The sequence below is a fragment of the Larus michahellis genome, unplaced genomic scaffold (genome assembly GCF_964199755.1).
Source record: "Larus michahellis unplaced genomic scaffold, bLarMic1.1 SCAFFOLD_360, whole genome shotgun sequence".
NCBI classification, from domain to species: Eukaryota; Metazoa; Chordata; class Aves; order Charadriiformes; family Laridae; genus Larus; species Larus michahellis.
In genome coordinates this window covers 1-21,128 of record NW_027436069.1, presented here as the reverse complement: position 1 = coordinate 21,128, position 21,128 = coordinate 1, and the positions used below count along the sequence as shown (strand labels likewise).

The window sequence follows — 21,128 nt, the reverse complement described above, 5'->3', positions numbered from 1 at the left end:
TTTGGGGGTCTCCAGCAGGCATCTGGGGAGGGTTTGGGGGGTCCTGGAGGACTTTGGGGGTCTCCAGCAGGCATCTGGGGAGGGTTTGGGGGGTCCTGGAGGACTTTGGGGGTCTCCAGGAGGCATCTGGGGAGGGTTTGGGGGGTCCTGGAGGACTTTGGGGGTCTCCAGGAGGCATCTAGGGAGGGTTTGGGGGTCCCGGAGGGCTCCACTGGGTCCCAGGAGGCATCTGGGGAGGGTTTGGGGGGTCCTGAAGGGCTTTGGGAGGGTCTCCAGGAGGCATCTGGGGACAGTTCGGGGGTCCTGGAGGGCTTTGGGTGGTCTCCAGGAAGCATCTGGGGACGGTTCAAGGGCCCTGGAGGGCTCCAGTGGGTCCCAGGAGGCATCTGGGGAAGGTTTGAGGGTCCTGAAGGGTTTTGAGGATCCCTCAAGACACATTTCAGGAGGGTTTGGGGGTCCTGGAGAGCTCCAGGGGGTCCCAGGAGGCATCTGGGGAGGGGGTTTGGGGGTCCTGGAGGGTCTCCCACCACCCGAGCCCCCATCAGCCACCCAAGACCCTCCCCCCGCCCTCCAGCACCTTGGTGTCCCCGGGGGAGATGTGCTTGTAGGGCCCGCTGTCCTCGTCGTCGGGGTGGGTGCTGTGGGTGCGGATGCAGTTGATGTGGCCGGGGATGATGAGGGAGAAGATCTGCTTCCCCGTCCAGAGGGGCCGGGGCTTCAGGATGGCGGGTTGGGGCACCTTCCCGTCCCACGTCGAGAGGAACATCAGCAGGTTCATCACCTCCCCCTGCGGGTGGGGCGGGGGACACCCCGTCAGCACCCCGAAAACCCCCACCGAGGGGGAACACCCCCCCCCCCCCAAACACCCAACACCCCCCAGCCAGGAGAGGACACCCCAAAAAACTCCCAGCGCAGCCCCAAAAGCGCTTCAAAATCTCACCGGTGGGGCAAGGAGAACCCCCGAGGAGCCCGAAAATCTCTCTGTTACACCCCAAAAAGGCCTCAAAAGACCCCCAAAACCTTCCCGTGGGGCAAGGAGAACCCATAAGGGCCTCAAATCCTCCCCACCACAGCCCCCAAAAGCCTCCAAATAGCCCCAAAATACTTCAAAACAGCCCAAATGGGGCAAGGAGACCCCCAGAAGACCCCAAAACCTCCCACCACAGCCCCAAACCCACCTCAAATAGCCCCAAAAATGCCTCAAAATACACCAAAAACTTTTCTATGGGGCAAGGAGACCCCATAAAGGCCCCAAAACCTCCCGCCACAGCCCCAAAACCACCTCAAATACGCCAAAAAATGCCTCAAAATACCCCAAAAACCTTTCTATGGGTTAAGGAGAACCCATAAGGGCTCCAAATCCTCCCCACCACAGCCCCAAAATAGCCCAAAAATGCCTCAAAATACCCAAAAACCTTCCCGTGGGGCAAGGAGAACCCACAAGGACCTCAAATCCTCCCCGCCACAGCCCCCAAATGCCTCCAAATAGCCCCAAAAATACTTCAAAACAGCCCAAATGGGCCAAGGAGACCCCCAAAAGACCCCAAAACCTCCCCAACCCAGCCCAAAAATGCCTCAAAATGCCCCAAAAAGCTTCCTGTGGGTCAAGGAGACGCCAAAAAGGCCCCAAAACCTCCCACCACAGCCCCAAAACCACCTCAAATACACCAAAAAATGCCTCAAAATACCCCAAAAACCTTTCTATGGGTTAAGGAGAACCCATAAGGGCCCCAAATCCTCCCCACCACAGCCCCAAAATAGCCCAAAAATGCCTCAAAATACCCAAAAACCTTCCCGTGGGGCAAGGAGAACCCATAAGGGCCTCAAATCCTCCCCACCACAGCCCCCAAATGCCTCCAAATAGCCCCAAAAATACTTCAAAACAGCCCAAATGGGGCAAGGAGAACCCCAAAAGACCCCAAAACCTCCCACCACAGCCCCAAACCCACCTCAAATAGCCCCAAAAATGCCTCAAAATACACCAAAAACTTTTCTATGGGGCAAGGAGACCCCATAAAGGCCCCAAAACCTCCCGCCACAGCCCCAAAACCACCTCAAATACGCCAAAAAATGCCTCAAAATACCCCAAAAACCTTTCTATGGGTTAAGGAGAACCCATAAGGGCTCCAAATCCTCCCCACCACAGCCCCAAAATAGCCCAAAAATGCCTCAAAATACCCAAAAACCTTCCCGTGGGGCAAGGAGAACCCATAAGGGCCTCAAATCCTCCCCGCCACAGCCCCCAAATGCCTCCAAATAGCCCCAAAAATACTTCAAAACAGCCCAAATGGGCCAAGGAGACCCCCAAAAGACCCCAAAACCTCCCCAACCCAGCCCAAAAATGCCTCAAAATGCCCCAAAAAGCTTCCTGTGGGTCAAGGAGACGCCAAAAAGGCCCCAAAACCTCCCGCCACAGCCCCAAAACCACCTCAAATACACCAAAAAATGCCTCAAAATACCCCAAAAACCTTTCTATGGGTTAAGGAGAACCCATAAGGGCCCCAAATCCTCCCCACCACAGCCCCAAAATAGCCCAAAAATGCCTCAAAATACCCAAAAACCTTCCCGTGGGGCAAGGAGAACCCATAAGGGCCTCAAATCCTCCCCACCACAGCCCCCAAATGCCTCCAAATAGCCCCAAAAATACTTCAAAACAGCCCAAATGGGGCAAGGAGAACCCCAAAAGACCCCAAAACCTCCCACCACAGCCCCAAACCCACCTCAAATAGCCCCAAAAATGCCTCAAAATACACCAAAAACTTTTCTATGGGGCAAGGAGACCCCATAAAGGCCCCAAAACCTCCCGCCACAGCCCCAAAACCACCTCAAATACGCCAAAAAATGCCTCAAAATACCCCAAAAACCTTTCTATGGGTTAAGGAGAACCCATAAGGGCTCCAAATCCTCCCCACCACAGCCCCAAAATAGCCCAAAAATGCCTCAAAATACCCAAAAACCTTCCCGTGGGGCAAGGAGAACCCATAAGGGCCTCAAATCCTCCCCGCCACAGCCCCCAAATGCCTCCAAATAGCCCCAAAAATACTTCAAAACAGCCCAAATGGGCCAAGGAGAACCCCAAAAGACCCCAAAACCTCCCCAACCCAGCCCAAAAATGCCTCAAAATGCCCCAAAAAGCTTCCTGTGGGTCAAGGAGATGCCAAAAAGGCCCCAAAACCTCCTGCCACAGCCCCAAAACCACCTCAAATACCCCCAAAAATGCCTCAAAATACCCCAAAAACCTTTCTATGGGGCAAGCAGAACACATAAGGGCCCCAAATCCTCCCGCCACAGCCCCAAAACCACCTCGAATACGCCAAAAAATGCCTCAAAATACCCCAAAAACCTTTCTATGAGTTAAGGAGAACCCATAAGGGCCCCAAATCCTCCCCACCACAGCCCCAAAATAGCCCAAAAATGCCTCAAAATACCCAAAAACCTTCCCGTGGGGCAAGGAGACCCCAAAACCTCCCGCCACAGCCCAAAAATGCCCCAAAATAGCGCCCAGAATACCTCAAAATACCCAAAAAAATCTTTCTATAGGCCAAGGAGAACCCCCAAGGACCCCCAAAATCTCCCCAACGCAGCCCAAAAACGCCCCAAAACACCCCAAAAATCTTCCTGCTGAGCAAGGAGGCCCCACAAAGACCCCAAGCCTCCCCAATCCAGCCCCAAAATGCCTCAAAATACCCCAAAATGCCTCAAAATACCCCAAGATTTTTTCTATGGGGCAAGGAGACCCCATAAAGGCCCCAAAACCTCCCGCCACAGTCCCAAAATCACCTCAAATATGCCAAAAAATGCCTCAAAATACCCCAAAAACCTTTCTATGGGGCAAGCAGAACACAAAAGGGCCCCAAAACCTCCCACCACAGCCCCAAAATACCCATAAAATACCTCAAAATACCCATAAAATACCTCAAAATACCCCCAAAAATCTCTCTTCTGGTCAAGGAGAACCCACAAGGGCCCCAAATCCTCCCACCACAGCCCCAAAACCCCCTCAAATACACACAGAAAAATGCCCCCAAATGCCCCCAAAACCTTTCCGTGGGTCAAGGGGACCCTGTAACGGCCCCAAAAAGCTCCCACCACAACCCCAAAATACCTCAAAATACCCCAAAATCCTTTCTATGGGGCACGGAGACCCCAAAATCCCCCCCGAATCCCATGTTACAGCCCAGGGACCCCCTCAGGGCCCCCCAAAATCCCCCCCAAATCCCACGTCACGGCCCCAGAACACCCTCAGGCCCCCCAAATCCCCCCTAAATCCCACATCACGGCCCAAGGACACCCTCAGGCCCCCCCAAATCCCACGTCACGGCCTGAGAACACCCTCAGGGCCCCCCAAATCCCCCCTAAATCCCACGTCACGGCCCAAGAACACCCTCAGGCCCCCCAAAATCCCCCCCAAATCCCACGTCACGGCCCGAGAACACTCTCAAGGCCCCAAAACCCCTCTGTGGACACCCCAAAATCCCCCCCAAATCCCACGTCATGGCCCAAGGACACCCTCAGGCCACCAAAACCCCGTGTAATGGCCAAAGAACACCCTCGGGCCCCCCAAAATCCCACGTCACGGCCCGAGAACACCCTCAGGCCCCCCAAAATCCCCCCCAAATCCCACATCACGGCCCGAGAACACCCTCAGGGCCCCCAAAATCCCCCCCAAATCCCACGTCACGGCCCAAGGACACCCTCAGGCCACCAAAACCCCGTGTAATGGCCCAAGAACACTCTCAGGCCCCCCCAAATCCCACGTCACGGCCCGAGAACACCCTCAAGCCCCCCAAATCCCGTGTAATGGCCCAAGAACACTCTCAGGCCCCCCAAATCCCACGTCACGGCCTGAGAACACCCTCAGGCCCCCCAAATCCCCCCCAAATCCCACATCACGGCCCAAGAACACCCTCAGGGCCCCCCAAAATCCCACGTCACGGCCCAAGGACACCCTCAGGCCCCCGAAAACCCCTCTGTGGACACCCCATAATCCCCCCCAAATCCCACGTCACAGCCCCAGAACAGCCTCAGGCCCCCAAAACCCCTCTGTGGACACCCCAAAATCCCCCCCAGAATCCCACGGCACGGCCCAAGAACACCCTCAGGCCCCCAAAACCCCGTGTAATGGCCAAAGAACACCCTCGGGCCCCCCCAAATCCCTCCCAAATCCCACATCACGGCCCGAGAACACCCTCAGGGCCCCCAAAATCCCCCCCAAATCCCATGTCACGGCCCAAGAACACCCTCAGGGCCCCCCAAATCCCCCCCAAATCCCACATCACGGCCCAAGAACACCCTCAGGGTCCCCCAAAATCCCACGTCACAGCCCGAGAACACCCTCAGCCCCCCGAAAACCCCTCTGTGGACACCCCATAATCCCCCCCAAATCCCATGTCACAGCCCCAGAACAGCCTCAGGCCCCCAAAACCCCTCTGTGGACACCCCAAAATCCCCCCCAGAATCCCATGGCACGGCCCAAGAACACCCTCAGGCCCCCCCCCCCCCCCCAAAACCCCCTCCCCCCTCCCCCCCTTTCATGGCCACCTCGGGACGCCCCCCGCCCCCCCCCAAAAAAAGGCTTAAAAAAAAAAGCGGGCGGTGGCCCCGAAACTGGATGGGGGTGGGGGTGTTGGGTGCCTCCCTTCCCCTTCTCCCCCCTCCCCGCCCCCCCTCCCCCCCCCCCAGGGAAGAGCGGGGGGCACTGACGCGCTCGAGGAAGACGTCGCGCTTGGTGAACTTGCGGACGGCGGTGAGCGTGTCCTGCACGATGCCCATGACGGGGCGGTTGGACTGGGGCGTGACGATCATGCGCGGCACCATCGCCAGCTCCTGGATCTCCGCCCGCGTCTCCAGGGACTGCGGCAGGTGCAGGTTCATCTCGTCCCCGTCGAAGTCGGCGTTGTAGGGGGTGGTGACGCTGCGGGGACACGGGACAGGACAGGGGGGGTCACGGTGGAAGGGGGGGGGGCACACAACCCCCAGGGGGGACACACACAACCCCCAGGGGGGACACAACACAACCCCCAGGTTTCATCCCGTCGAAGTCGGCGTTGTAGGGGGTGGTGACGCTGCGGGGACACGGGACAGGACGGGGGGGGGGGGTCACGGTGGAAGGGGGGGGGGGGCACAAGCCCCGGGGGGGGGACACACAACCCCCAGGGGGACACACACAACTCCCAGGGGGGACATGACACAACCCCCAGGGTTCATCTCGTCCCCGTGGAAGTCGGCGTTGTAGGGGGTGGTGACGCTGCGGGGACACGGGACAGGACGGGGGGGGGGTCACGGTGGAAGGCGGGGGGGGGCACAAGCCCCGGGGGGACACACACGATCCCCCGGGGGGACACGACACAACCCCCAGGGGCGGCACGACAGAACCCCCAGCGTTCATCTCGTCCCCATCAAAGTCAGCGTTGTAGGGGGTGGTGACGCTGCGGGGACGCGGCACAGGACGGGGGGGGGGTCACGGTGGAAGGGGGGGGGCACAAGCCCCAGGGGGGTCACGGGGGGGGGACACACACAACCCCGGGGGGGACACACACAACCCCCAGGGTTCATCTCGTCCCCGTCGAAGTCGGCGTTGTAGGGGGTGGTGACGCTGCGGGGACACGGGACAGGACGGGGGGGGGGGGTCACGGTGGAAGAGGGGGGGGGGCACAAGCCCCGGGGGGACACACACGACCCCCTGGGGGGACACGACACAACCCCCAGGGGCGGCACGACAGAACCCCCAGCGTTCATCTCGTCCCCATCAAAGTCAGCGTTGTAGGGGGTGGTGACGCTGCGGGGACACGGGACAGGACCGGGGGGGTCACGATGGAAGAGGGGGGGGGCACAAGCCCCGGGGGGGGACACACAACCCCCAGGGGGGTCACGGGGCAGGGGACACACAACCCCCGGGGGGACACACACAACCCCCAGGGTTCATCTCGTCCCCGTCGAAGTCGGTGTTGTAGGGGGTGGTGACGCTGCAGGGACACGGGACAGGATGGGGGGGGGTCACGGTGGAAGGGGGGGGGCACAAGCCCCGGGGGGGACACACAACCCCCAGGGGGGACACACACAACCCCCAGGGGGGACACAACACAACCCCCAGGTTTCATCCCGTCGAAGTCGGCGTTGTAGGGGGTGGTGACGCTGCGGGGACACGGGACAGGACGGGGGGGGGGTCACGGTGGAAGAGGGGGGGGGCACAAGCCCCGGGGGGACACACACGACCCCCAGGGGGGACACACACAACCCCCAGGGGGGACACACACAACCCCCAGGGGGGACACACACGACCCCCAGGGGGGACACACACAACTCCCAGGGGGGACACACAACCCCCGGGGGGACACACACAACCCCCAGGGTTCATCTCGTCCCCATCGAAGTCAGCGTTGTAGGGGGTGGTGACGCTGCGGGGACACGGGACAGGACGGGGGGGGGGGTCACGGTGGAAGAGGGGGGGGGGCACAAGCCCCAGGGGGGTCACGGGGGGGGGACACACAACCCCCGGGGGGACACACACAACCCCCAGGGTTCATCTCGTCCCTGTCGAAGTCGGCGTTGTAGGGGGTGGTGACGCTGCGGGGACATGGGACAAGGGGGGGGTCACGATGGAAGAGGGGGGGGGCACAAGCCCCGGGGGGGGACACACAACCCCCAGGGGGGTCACGGGGGGGGGGACACACAACCCCCAGGGGGACACGCACAACCCCCGGGGGGACACACACAACCCCCAGGGTTCATCTCATCCCCATCGAAGTCAGTGTTGTAGGGGGTGGTGACGCTGCGGGGACATGGGACAAGGGGGGGGTCACGGTGGAAGGGTGGGGGGGCACAAGCCCCGGGGGGGGGACACACACCCCCCAGGGGGGTCACGGGGCAGGGGGGGGACACACAACCCCGGGGGGGACACACACAACCCCCAGGGTTCATCTCGTCCCCGTCGAAGTCGGCGTTGTAGGGGGTGGTGACGCTGCGGGGACACGGGACAGGGGGGGTCACAGTGGAAGGGGGGGGACACAAGCCCCAGGGGGGTCGGGGGGGGACGACACACAACCCCCAGGGGGGTCACGGGGTGGGGGACACACAACCCCCAGGGGGGTGGTGACGCTGCGGGGACGGGGGGGGTCACAGTGGAAGGGGCGGGGGGGGGGAACACACACAACCCCCGGGGGGGGGACACAACACAACCCCAGGGGGGTCACAGTGGGGGGGGACACAACCCCCGGGGGGGGCACTGTTGGGGGACGGACACTTTTTGGGCTGAAAAGGGCAGGTTTTGGTGGCACCAGCCCCTACGGGGGGGCAGTTTGGGGGGTACTGGGGGCAGTTTTGGGGTGTGGGGGGCACTTTTGGGGTCCGGGGGGCAGTTTTTGGGGTACCTGAGGTTGAGGCGGAAGGTGGCCCAGGGCAGGGTGCGGTTTGGGGCAAAAGGCGCAGTTTTGGGGCTGACAAGGGCAGGTTTTGGGCTGAAAAGGGCAGGTTTTGGTGGCACCAGCCCCTACGGGGGGGCAGTTTGGGGGGTACTGGGGGCAGTTTTGGGGTGTGGGGGGCACTTTTGGGGTGCGGGAGGGCAGTTTTTGGGGTACCTGAGGTTGAGGCGGAAGGCGGCCCAGGGCAGGATGCGGTTTGGGGGCGAAAGGGGCGGTTTTAGGGGTGACAGGGGCAGGTTTTGGGCTGAAAAGGGCAGGTTTTGGTGCCACCAGCCCCTATGGGGGGGCAGTTTGGGGGGTACTGGGGGCAGTTTTGGGGTGTGGGGGGCACTTTTGGGGTCCGGGGGGCAGTTTTTGGGGTACCTGAGGTTGAGGCGGAAGGCGGCCCAGGGCAGGGTGCGGTTTGGGGGCGAAAGGGGCAGTTTTGGGGCTGACAAGGGCAGGTTTTGGGCTGAAAAGGGCAGGTTTTGGTGGCACCAGCCCCTACAAGGGGCAGTTTGGGGGGTACTGGGGGCAGTTTTGGGGTGTGGGGGGCACTTTTGGGGTCCGGGGGGCAGTTTTTGGGGTACCTGAGGTTGAGGCGGAAGGTGGCCCAGGGCAGGGTGCGGTTTGGGGGCGAAAGGGGCAGTTTTGGGGCTGACAAGGGCAGGTTTTGGGCTGAAAAGGGTAGGTTTTGGTGCCACCATCCCCTACGGGGGGCAGTTTCGGGGTGTGGGGGGCAGTTCTGGGGCGCGGGGGGGCAGTTTTTGGGGTACCTGAGGTTGAGGCGGAAGGCGGCCCAGGGCAGGGTGCGGTTTGGGGCAAAAGGCGCAGTTTTGGGGCTGACAAGGGCAGGTTTTGGGCTGAAAAGGGCAGGTTTTGGTGGCACCAGCCCCTACGGGGGGGCAGTTTGGGGGGTACTGGGGGCAGTTTTGGGGTGTGGGGGGCACTTTTGGGGTCCGGGGGGCAGTTTTTGGGGTACCTGAGGTTGAGGCGGAAGGCGGCCCAGGGCTGGATGCGGTTTGGGGGCGAAAGGGGCGGTTTTAGGGGTGACAGGGGCAGGTTTTGGGCTGAAAAGAGCAGGTTTTGGTGCCACCAGCCCCTACGGGGGGCAGTTTGGGGGTGCAGGGGGCAGTTTTGGGGTGCGGGGGGGCAGTTTTTGGGGTACCTGAGGTTGAGGCGGAAGGTGGACCAGGGCAGGATGCGGACGCGGTGGCCCATCATGGACATCTTGTGGAGCGTGGGCTGACGGTTGAAGATGACGATGTCCCCGTCGCACATGTGTCGCTCCACCTGGGGAGGGGTGGGGGGGCCAAAAACATTAGGGGGGGGGAGGAGCTCAGCACCCCCAAAATCTGGAGTTGGGACACCCCAAAACCCGGGCACACCCCCCCCCCCCACCTCCCCCCCCGAAAATCAACGTTCAACCCCAAAAAACGTCATTTCCAAGGACTCAAAAGCCCCGGATTCGGCCCCAAACGTGTGGTGTGTCCTGCCCCCCCCCCCCCCCCAAGATCTTCAGGGACCCCAAAACAAAGGGGGGGGGGGCTCAAAATGTGGGCGGTTCTTCAGGGACACTAAAACCCCTGGATTTCTCCCCGAAACCCACCCCCCCAAAGCTCCTCCATGACCCCAAAACCCCCCAAATAACCCCCAAATAACCCCCCAAAACAGACTCTTCAGAGACCCAAAACCCTCTTCTTCTTCCCCAAATCCCCCCAAAACTCTTCGTGAACCCCAAAACCAGGGACTGAACCCCAAAACCTCACCATTTTGGGGGACCCTAAACCCCAGGATTTCTCCCCAAATCCCCCGAGTTCCTTGTGAACCCTCAAAAAACACCCAGGGACTGACCCCCAAAACCCCACGGTTTTCAGGGACCCCAAACCCCAGGATTTCTCCCCAAAACCCCTCCCAAAGCCCCTCCGCGACCCCAAAACCCCCCAAATAACCCCCAAACCCAACTCTTCAGAGACCCAAAAAACTCTTTTTCTTCCCCAAATCCCCCCAAACTCTTCGTGAACCCCTAAACCCCAGGATTTCTCCCCAAATCCCCCAAGTTCTTTGTGAACCCCAAAATTCCACGATTTTCAGGGATCCCAAACCCCCGGATTTCTCCCCAAAACCCCCCGAATAACCCCCGAAACAGATTCTTCAAACACCCAAAAACCTCTTTTTCTTCCCCAAATCCCCCCAACTCTTCGTGACCCCCAAAACCAGGGACTGAACCCCAAAACCCCGCGGTTTTCAGAGACCCTAAAACACAGCATTTTTCCCCAAACCCCCCAAAGCCCCTCCGAGACCCTGAAACCCCCCCAATACCCCCCAAAACCGACTCTTCAGAGACCCAAAAACCTCTTTTTCTTCCCCAAATCCCCCCAGACTCTTCGTGACCCCCCCACACCAGGGCCTGACCCCCCAAACCCAGAGCCTTTGTGCGCCCCGAACCCACTCGTTGCCCCCCAAAGTCCCTCCGAGACCCCAAAACCCCCCCAAATACCCCCCAAAACCGACTCTTCAGAGACCCAAAAACCTCTTTTTCTTCCCCAAATCCCCCCAGACTCTTCGTGACCCCCCCACACCAGGGCCTGACCCCCCAAACCCAGAGCCTTTGCGCGCCCCGAACCCACTCGTTGCCCCCCAAAGTCCCTCCGAGACCCCAAAACCCCCCCAATACCCCCCAAAACCGACTCTTCAGAGACCCAAAAACCTCTTTTTCTTCCCCAAATCCCCCCAGACTCTTCGTGACCCCCCCACACCAGGGCCTGACCCCCCAAACCCAGAGCCTTTGCGCGCCCCGAACCCACTCGTTGCCCCCCAAAGTCCCTCCGAGACCCCAAAACCCCCCCAAATACCCCCCAAAACCGACTCTTCAGAGACCCAAAAACCTCTTTTTCTTCCCCAAATCCCCCCAGACTCTTCGTGACCCCCCCACACCAGGGCCTGACCCCCCAAACCCAGAGCCTTTGTGCGTCCCGAACCCACTCGTTGCCCCCCAAAACCCCCCCCAAACCCAGTGCTTTTCCGCGCCCCCCGGCCCCTCGCGGGCTGGGGGGGAGGGGTTTCAGGGTGTGTGTCCCCCCCCCCGGTTTCGGGGTCCCCCCCCCACCTTGTAGCCGATCTGGAGGTGGAGGTCGCTGGGCTTGGGGTGGAAGCGCAGGTCGATGCGGTCCCCGTTGTCCCGGATGATGTACTTGGCCCCCGGGTACTGGCTGTTCCCGCGTCGCACCAGCTCCTGCAGCCTGGGGGGGGGGGGGCAGTCAGCGGGGGGGACGTTTGGGGGTCTGGGGGCACTTGGGGCACTTAGGGGGACATCTGGGGGGACTGGGAGGTCGGAGGGGGGCACTTGGGGGGCAGGGAGGGATGTTTGGGGGGACATTTGGGGGTCTGGGGGCATTTGGGGGGCAGGGAGAGATGTTTGGGGGGATGTCTGGGGGGCACTTGGGGGGCATTTAGGGGAAAGTTTGGGGGGACTAGGTCATCAGGGGGGCACTTGGGGGGCAGGGAGGGATGTTTGCGGGGACATTTGGGGGTCTGGGGGGGAAGTTTGGGGGGATATTTGGAGGTCTAGGGGGCACTTGGGGGGCAGGGAGGGATGTTTGGGGGGATATTTGGGGGTCTGGGGGCACTTGGGGCATTTAGGGGGACATCTGGGGGGACTGGGAGGTCGGGGGGGGCACTTGGGGGGCAGGGAGAGATGTTTGGGGGGATATTTGGGGGTCTGGGGGGCACTTGGGGGGAAGTTTGGGGAGACTGGGAGGTCAGGGGAACACTTGGGGGGCAGGGAGGGATGTTTGGGGGGACATTTTGGGGGTCTGGGGGCATTTGGGGGGCAGGGAGAGATTTTGGGGGGATGTCTGGGGGGCACTTGGGGGGCATTTAGGGGAAAGTTTGGGGGGACTGGGTCATCAGGGGGGCACTTGGGGGGCAGGGAGGGATGTTTGCGGGGACATTTGGGGGTCTGGGGGGGAAGTTTGGGGGGATATTTGGAGGTCTGGGGGGGCACTTGGGGGGCACGGAGGGATGTTTGGGGGGACATTTGGGGGTCTGGGGGGCACTTGGGGGGAAGTTTGGGGGGACTGAGTCGTCAGGGGGGCACTTGGGGGGTAGTGAGGGATGTTTGGGGGGACATTTGGGGGTCTGGGGGGCACTTGGGGGGAAGTTTGGGGGGACTGAGTCGTCAGGGGGGCACTTGGGGGGTAGTGAGGGATGTTTGGGGGGACATTTGGGGGTCTAGGGGGCACTTGGGGGGCAGGGAGGGATGTTTGGGGGGATATTTGGGGGTCTGGGGGGCACTTGGGGCATTTAGGGGGACATCTGGGGGGACTGGGTGGTCGGGGGGGCACTTGGGGGGCAGGGAGGGATGTTTGGGGGGATATTTGGGGGTCTGGGGGCACTTGGGGCATTTAGGGGGACATCTGGGGGGACTGGGAGGTCGGGGGGGCACTTGGGGGGCAGGGAGGGATGTTTGGGGGGACATTTGGGGGTCTGGGGGCATTTGGGGGGCAGGGAGAGATGTTTGGGGGGATGTCTGGGGGGCACTTGGGGGGCATTTAGGGGAAAGTTTGGGGGGACTAGGTCATCAGGGGGGCACTTGGGGGGCAGGGAGGGATGTTTGCGGGGACATTTGGGGGTCTGGGGGGGAAGTTTGGGGGGATATTTGGAGGTCTGGGGGGCACTTGGGGGGCACGGAGGGATGTTTGGGGGGACATTTGGGGGTCTGGGGGGCACTTGGGGGGAAGTTTGGGGGGACTGAGTCGTCAGGGGGGCACTTGGGGGGTAGTGAGGGATGTTTGGGGGGACATTTGGGGGTCTGGGGGGCACTTGGGGGGAAGTTTGGGGGGACTGAGTCGTCAGGGGGGCACTTGGGGGGTAGTGAGGGATGTTTGGGGGGACATTTGGGGGTCTAGGGGGCACTTGGGGGGCAGGGAGGGATGTTTGGGGGGATATTTGGGGGTCTGGGGGGCACTTGGGGCATTTAAGGAGACATCTGGGGGGACTGGGAGGTCGGAGGGGGGCACTTGGGGGGCAGGGAGGGATGTTTGGGGGGATATTTGGGGGTCTGGGGGCACTTGGGGCATTTAGGGGGACATCTGGGGGGACTGGGAGGTCGGGGGGGCACTTGGGGGGCAGGGAGGGATGTTTGGGGGGACATTTGGGGGTCTGGGGGCACTTGAGGCATTTAGGGGGACATCTGGGGGGACTGGGAGGTCGGGGGGGGGCACTTGGGGGGCAGGGAGGGATGCTTGGGGGGACATTTGGGGGTCTGGGGGCATTTGGGGGGCAGGGAGAGATGTTTGGGGGGATGTCTGGGGGGCACTTGGGGGGCATTTAGGGGAAAGTTTGGGGGGACTGGGTCATCAGGGGGGCACTTGGGGGGCAGGGAGGGATGTTTGGGGGGACATTTGGGGGTCTGGGGGCACTTGAGGCATTTAGGGGGACATCTGGGGGGACTGGGAGGTCGGGGGGGGCACTTGGGGGGCAGGGAGGGATGTTTGGGGGGATATTTGGGGGTCTGGGGGGCACTTGGGGCATTTAGGGGGACATCTGGGGGGACAGGGAGGTCAGGGGGGCACTTGGGGGGCAGGGAGGGATGTTTGGGGGGATATTTGGGGGTCTGGGGGGCGCTTAGGGGGACATCTGGGGGGACTGGGAGGTCAGGGGAGCACTTGGGGGACAGGGAGAGATGTTTGGGGGGACATTTGGGGGTCTGGGGGCACTTGGGGGGCAGGGAGGGATGTTTGGGGGGATGTCTGGGGGGCACTTGGGGGGCATTTAGGGGGAAGTTTGGGGGGACTGGGTCATCAGGGGGCACTTGGGGGGCAGGGAGGGATGTTTTGGGGGACATTTGGGGGTCTGGGGGGCACTTGGGGGGCACGGAGGGATGTTTGGGGGGACATTTGGGGGTCTGGGGGGCACTTGGGGGGAAGTTTTGGGGGACTGAGTCGTCAGGCGGGCACTTGGGGGGTAGTGAGGGATGTTTGGGGGGACATTTGGGGGTCTAGGGGGCACTTGGGGGGCAGTGAGGGATGCTTGGGGGGACATTTGGGGGTCTAGGGGGCACTTGGGGGGTAGTGAGGGATGCTTGGGGGGACATTTGGGGGTCTGCGGGGCCTCTGAGGGGACATTTGGGGGTCTGGGGGGCACTTGGGGGGCAGGGAGGGATGTTTGGGGGGACATTTGGGGGTCTGGGGGGCACTTGGGGGGCAGGGAGGGATGTTTGGGGGGACTGGGGGGGTCTGGGGGGCACTTGGGGGGCATTTAGGGGGATGTTTGGGGGGTCGGGGTGGGCCATTTGGGGGAACATTTGAAGGGCTGCGGGGAAGGGGGGGGGGGAACGACACTGGGGGGGACCATAAAACCCCCCCACAGACCCCCCCAAAGCGTGTGTGTGTGTGTGACCCCCCCTGACCTGTTGGAGTTCAAGGGGGTGACCCCTTTGATGCCCCCCCAGGGACCCCCAAACCCCCTCCATACCCCCATAAACCCCCCCAAAACCCCTCATAACCCCTCCAACCCCCCTGCAAACTCCCCATAGCCCCCCCCACAAAAGATGTTCCCCCCCCCCGGGACCTGTCGGTGTTCAAGGGGGTGACGATCTTGGCCAAGCTCATGTCACCCCTTCGCTGTCCCCCAAACCCCCTCCACACCCCCACAAACCCCCCGTAACCCCCCCAAAACCCCCCCCAAAGGGTGTCGTGTGTGTGTCTGTGTGTGGCCGTGGCCGTGTGTGGCCGTGTGTGTGTGTCCATGTGGCCGTGTGTGTCCGTGTCCATGTGCCTGTGTGTGTGTGGCCGTGTCTGTGTGTCCGTGTGTGGCCGTGTCCGTGTGTCCATCTGTGTGTCCGTGTCCGTCTGTGTGTGTCTGTGCGTGTCCGTGTCTGTGTGTCTGTCTGTGTCGGTGTGTGTCCGTGTCCGTCCGTGCCTGTGTAAATGTCCGTCTGTGCCTGTGTCCGTGTCCGTCCGTGCCTGTATCCGTGTGTCTGTCTGTGTGTGTCCGTGTCCGTCTGTGTCTGTGTGTGTCCATGTGTCTGTCTGTGCGTGTCCGTGTCCGTCTGTGTCCATGTCTGTGTGTGTCCATGTGTCTGTCTGTGCGTGCCTGTCTGCATGTGTCCATGTCCGTGTGTGTCCGTGTGTGTTTGTCCGTGTCCGTCCGTGTGTCTGTGTCCGTGTCCATGTGTGTCCGTGTCCGTCTGTGTCTGTGTGTGCCTGTGCATGTCCATGTCTGTCTGTCTGTGCGTCTGTGTCTGTGCGTGTCCGTGTCCGTCTGTGCCTGTGTAAATGTCCGTCCGTGCCTGTGTCCGTGTGTCTGTCTGTGTGTCTCCATGTCCGTCTGTGTCCGTGTCCGTGTGTGCCTGTCTGCGTGTGTCCATGTCCGCATCTGTCTGTCTGTCTGTGCATCTGTCCGTCTGTGCGTGCCTGTCTGTGTGTGTCCGTGTGCCCATGTCCGTGTGTGTCCGTGTCCATCTGCGCCTGTGTGTCTGTCTGTGTGTGTCCGTGTCCGTCTGTGTCTGTGTGCCTGTGTGTGTCCGTGTGTGTCTGTGTCCGTGTGTCTGTCCGTGCGTGCCTGTCTGCGTGTGTCCGTGTGTGTGTCCGTGTGTGTCCGTGTCCGTGTGTGTCCGTGTGCCCCGACCTGTCGATGTTGAAGGGGGTGACGATCTCGGCGAAGGTCATGTTGGCGGCGATGGAGCGGGGGACGCCCACTTGGTCGATGGCCAGGTTGGGGTCGGGGGTGATGACGGTGCGGGCCGAGAAATCCACCCGTTTGCCCATCAGGTTGCCCCGCACCCGCCCCTCCTTGCCCTTCAGCCGCTGCTTCAGGGACTTCAGGGGGCGCCCCGACTTCTGCATGGCCTGGGGGGGGGGGAAAAATGGGGGTTCGGTGGGGGGGGGGCTCGACACCACGGGACCCCCCCCAAAATTCAGCATCCCATGGGGACACGCACGGCTCCTGCCTGGAACCAGCCACGGCTCCTATGGGGGGTTTGGGGGGGGGGGGGGGGGGGGGCGCAAAAAAAGGGGGTTGGGGGGGGCACAAGACATTCTGGGGACCCCCCGACTTCTGCATGGCCTGGGGGGGGGGGAAAAAATGGGGGTTCGGTGGGGGGGGGCTCGACACCACGGGACCCCCCCCCCCCCAAAATTCAGCGTCCCATGGGGACGCGCACGGCTCCTGCCTGGGACCGGCCATGGCTCCTATGGGGGGTTTGGGGCAAAAAAAAGGGGTTTGGGGGGGGCACAAGACATTTTGGGGACCCCCCCAACTTCTGCAGGGCCTGGGGAGGGAAAAAATGGGGGTTCGGGGGGGGCTCGACACCCTGGGACCCCCCCCGGGAGATCCAACATCCCATGGGGACGCGCACAGCTCCTGCCTGGGACCGGCCACGGCTCCTATGGGGGGTTTGGGGGGGGTGGGGGGGCACAAGACATTTTGGGCCCCCCCCGACTTCTGCATGGCCTGGGGAGGGAAAAAATGGGGGTTCGGTGGGGGGGGCTCGACACCACGGGACCCCCCCCCAAAATTCAGCGTCCCATGGGGACATGCACGGCTCCTGCCTGGGACCGGCCACGGCTCCTATGGGGGGTTGGGGGGGGGGGGGGGGGGGTGGCGCAAAAAAAGGGGGTTGGGGGGGGCACAAGACATTCTGGGGACCCCCCGACTTCTGCATGGCCTGGGGGGGGGGGGGGGGGAAAATGGGGGGTTGGGGGGGGGGGAGGGCTCGACACCACAGGACCCCCCCCAAAATTCAGCATCCCATGGGGACGCACACGGCTCCTGCCTGGGACCAGCCACGGCTCCTATGGGGGGGTGGGGGTGGGCAAAAAAAGGGGGTTGGGGGGGGGCACAAGACATTTGGGCCCCCCCCCGACTTCTGCATGGCCTGGGAGGGAAAAAATGGGGGTTCGGGGGGGCTCGACACCCTGGGACCCCCCCCAGGAGATCCAACATCCCATGGGGACGCGCACGGCTCCTGCCTGGGACCGGCCACGGCTCCTGGGGGGGGTTGGGCAAAAAAAGGGGGTTGGGGGGGGCAAGAGAGGGGGTTTGGGGGGGGCATAAGACATTTTGGGGACCCCCCGGCTTCTACAGGGCCTGGGAGGGGGCAAAAAAAGGCAGTTTGGGGGGGGGGGACCTGAAGCTGTTTAAGGTCCTGCCTGCCCCTACCTGCACCCCCCCACACCCCCTGCCTGCCCCCAGCTGCCCCCCCCCCACGCCCAGCAGGCCGGGCAACTTGGTGGCCACCGCGGTAGCCACATGGACCTGAAGCAGTTTGAGGTCCTGCCTGCCCCCCCACACCTTCTGCCCCCTCACCCTGGGTAGGCCGGGCAACTTGGTGGCCACCACGGTAGCCACGTGCACCTGAAGCAGTTTGAGGTCCTGCCTGCCCCCCCCCTTCTCCCCCCTCACCCTGGGCAGGCCGGGCAACTTGGTGGCCACCACGGTAGCCACGTGCACCTGAAGCAGTTTGAGGTCCTGCCTGCCCCCCCCCACTTCTGCCCCCTCACCCTGGGCAGGCCGGGCAACTTGGTGGCCACCACGGTAGCCACGTGCACCTGAAGCAGTTTGAGATCTTGCGTGCCCCCCCCCCTTCTCCCCCCTCACCCTCGGCAGGCCGGGCAACTTGGTGGCCACCACGGTAGCCACGTGCACCTGAAGCAGTTTGAGATCTTGCCTGCCCCCCCTGCCTTCTCCCCCCTCACCCTGGGCAGGCCGGGCAACTTGGTGGCCACCACGGTAGCCACGTGCACCTGAAGCAGTTTGAGATCTTGCCTGCCCCCCCTGCCTTCTCCCCCCTCACCCTGGGCAAGCCGGGCAACTTGGTGGCCACCACAGTAGCCACGTGCACCTGAAGCAGTTTGAGGTCCTGCCTGCCCCCTCCTGCTTCTGCCCCCTCACCCTGGGCAGGCCGGGCAACTTGGTGGCGACCACGGTAGCCACGGGCACCTGAAGCCGTTTGAGGTCCTGCCTGCCCCCCCCAACTTCTGCCCCCTCACCCTGGGCAGGCCGGGCAACTTGGTGGCCACCACGGTAGCCACATGCATCTGAAGCAGTTTGAGGTCCTGCCTGTCCCCCCCCCTTCTCCCCCCTCACCCTGGGCAGGCCGGGCAACTTGGTGGCCACCACGGTAGCCACGTGCACCTGAAACAGTTTGAGATCCTGCCTGTCCCCCGCCTGCTCCTACCTGCCCCCCCATCCCCCGCCTGTCCCTCCTTGCCCCCCCCGGCCCCCCCCGTACCCTGGGCAGGCCGGGCAACTCGTTGTCCACCATGGTGGCCACGTGGAACTGGAGCAGCTTGACGTCCTCGGCGATGACGTGGGCGGCCGCCCCGTTCTGCTCGTTGCGCCGCAGCTGGTTGTTGATCTTCACGATGTCGGCCAGTTTGTGCGTCAGGTCGTCCTGGGGGGGCGGGGGGGGGGGACACACCCCCCAAAATTAATGAGGGGGGGGGTGGGGGGTCAGGGGGGCAACCCCCAAAGTGAATCGGGGACCCCATCGTCTGGGGAACCCTCAGAGGGCACCGGGGGGACACCCCCCCCCACCCAAATACAGAAGGGGCACCCCCAAAATGCACTGGCGACCCCCCCAAAAATCAATCACGGACCCCAAAAACTGGGGACCCCCCCCAAATACAGCGGGGACCCCCCCAAAATGCACCGGGGACCCCCCACAAAATCAATCACAGGCCCCAAAAACTGGGGACCCCCCCAAAATGCACCGGGGACCCCCCAAAGGGCATCAGGGACCACCCCAAAAATCAATCACAGGCCCCAAAAAATGGGGACCCCCCCCAAATAGAGCGGGGACCCCGCAAAGGGCATCAGGGACCCCCCCAAAATCAATCACAGGCCCCAAAAAATGGGGACCCCCACCAAATACAGCGACGACCCCCCCAAAATGCACCGGGGACCCCCAAAGGGCATCGGGGACCCCCCCAAAATCAATCACAGGCCCCAAAAACTGGGGACCCCCCCAAATACAGCGACGACCCCCCCAAAATGCACCGTGGACCCCCCAAAGGGCATCGGGGACCCCCCCAAAATCAATCACAGGCCCCAAAAAATGGGGACCCCCCCAAATACAGCGACGACCCCCCCAAATGCATTGGGGAGCCCAAAACCTCCGCGGGACTCCCCCAAAAAAGGGTCCCCGGCATCTGAGCCCCCCCTCATTGGGGGCGGAGTCCCATGGGATGAACACGGGGGGCACAGAAAGGGGGGTCACAGGTAGCCCCCTGCCCCAGGGACCCCGATGTCACCCAAAACCTCCAATATCACCCTAAAACCACTTCCGGGACCCCCCAAAAAAGGGTCCCCAGGATCTGAGCCCCCCCCAGTTGGGGGCAGAGTCCCATGGGATGAACACGGGGGGCACAGAAAGGGGGGTCACAGGTAGCCCCCGGCCCCAGGGACCCCCGATGTCACCCCCAAAACCTCCAATATCACCCTAAAACCGCCCCAGGGACCCCCAAATTTCCCCCAGGGTCCCCCAGAAAGGGGTCCCCAGGATCTGAGCCCCCCCCGGTTGGGGGCAGAGTCCCGTGGGATGAACACGGGGGGCGCACAGAAAGGGGGGTCACAGGTAGCCCCGGCCCCAGGGACCCCCAACGTCACCCCCAAAACCTCCAATATCACCCTAAAACCACTTCAGGGACCCCCCAAAAAAGGGTCCCCAGGATCTGAGCCCCCCCCGGTTGGGGGCAGAGTCCCGTGGGATGAACATGGGGGGCACAGGGAGCCCCCTGCCCCAGGGACCCCCGATGTCACCCCCAAAACCTCCAATATCACCCTAAAACCGCCCCAGGGACCCCAAAATCTCCCCCCCCCAGGACCCCAAAAGCGGGCGCGGGCCCCACCTGGTTGCGGGCGGAGCCCTGCATGACGACGGCGGGGCGCACGGAGAGGGGGGGCACGGGCAGGACGGTGCAGACCATCCACTCGGGGCGGGCGAATTTGGGGTCCATGCCCAGGACGAAACATTCCTCGTCCGAGATGCGCTTGAAGATCTCGTGCACCCGCTCGGGGCTGAGCAGGATCTTCTTCTCCTGCGAATCCTCGTTCACGTGCTTCCACTCGGCGTAGAGCTCCAGCCCCGAGCGCCGGATGCGGGCTGGTACCGCCCGCAGCCCCCGTGGCCCTGGGGGGGGGGGGAAAAACAGGGAGATGGGGGGGGTTAACGGGGCATTAACGGGGGAAAACGGGGCATTAATGGGGTCACGGGGGCATTAATGGGGGTAATAAAGGGGAAAGAGGGGCATTAGGGGGGGAGACGGGGGCATTGGGGGGGGCTGGACCCAGGGCTGGTACCGCCCGCAGCCCCCGTGGCCCTGGGGGGGGGAAATGGGGAGATGGGGGGGTTAACGGGGCATTAACGGGGAAAACAGGGCATTAATGGGGTCACGGGGGCATTAACGGGGGTAATAAAGGGGAGCAGGGAGCATTAGGGGGGGAGATGGAGGCATAAGGGGGGGTTCAGACCCATGGCCAGTACCGCCCACAGCCCCTGTGGCCCTGGGGGGGGGCAAATGGGGAGATGGGGGGGTTAACGGGGCATTAACAGGGTCAAGGGGGCATTGACGGGGGTAATAAAGGGGAAAGGGGGGCATTGAAGGGGGAGACGGGGGCATTGGGGGGGGCTGGACCCAGGGCTGGTACCGCCCGCAGCCCCCGTGGCCCTGGGGGGGGGGGGGGGGGCAAATGGGGAGATGGGGGGGTTAACGGGGCATTAAC

General features: G+C 62.9%; 1 protein-coding gene across 1 annotated transcript in view; it reads right to left on the bottom strand.

The window, feature by feature from the left end:
• The window catches only part of POLR2A (RNA polymerase II subunit A), a gene marked incomplete at its 5' end in the record, with an annotated part of 55,448 nt that extends 34,913 nt beyond the window's left edge, over positions 1-20,535 (bottom strand). The window contains 7 exons of the mRNA XM_074571558.1: positions 578-787; positions 5,704-5,914; positions 9,568-9,692; positions 11,509-11,641; positions 16,032-16,252; positions 18,637-18,798; positions 20,255-20,535. Of these exons, the coding sequence (XP_074427659.1) occupies positions 578-787; positions 5,704-5,914; positions 9,568-9,692; positions 11,509-11,641; positions 16,032-16,252; positions 18,637-18,798; positions 20,255-20,535 (1,343 nt within the window). The remainder of the gene's footprint in view (positions 1-577; positions 788-5,703; positions 5,915-9,567; positions 9,693-11,508; positions 11,642-16,031; positions 16,253-18,636; positions 18,799-20,254) is intronic.
• Between the last annotated feature and the right edge of the window lie 593 nt (positions 20,536-21,128).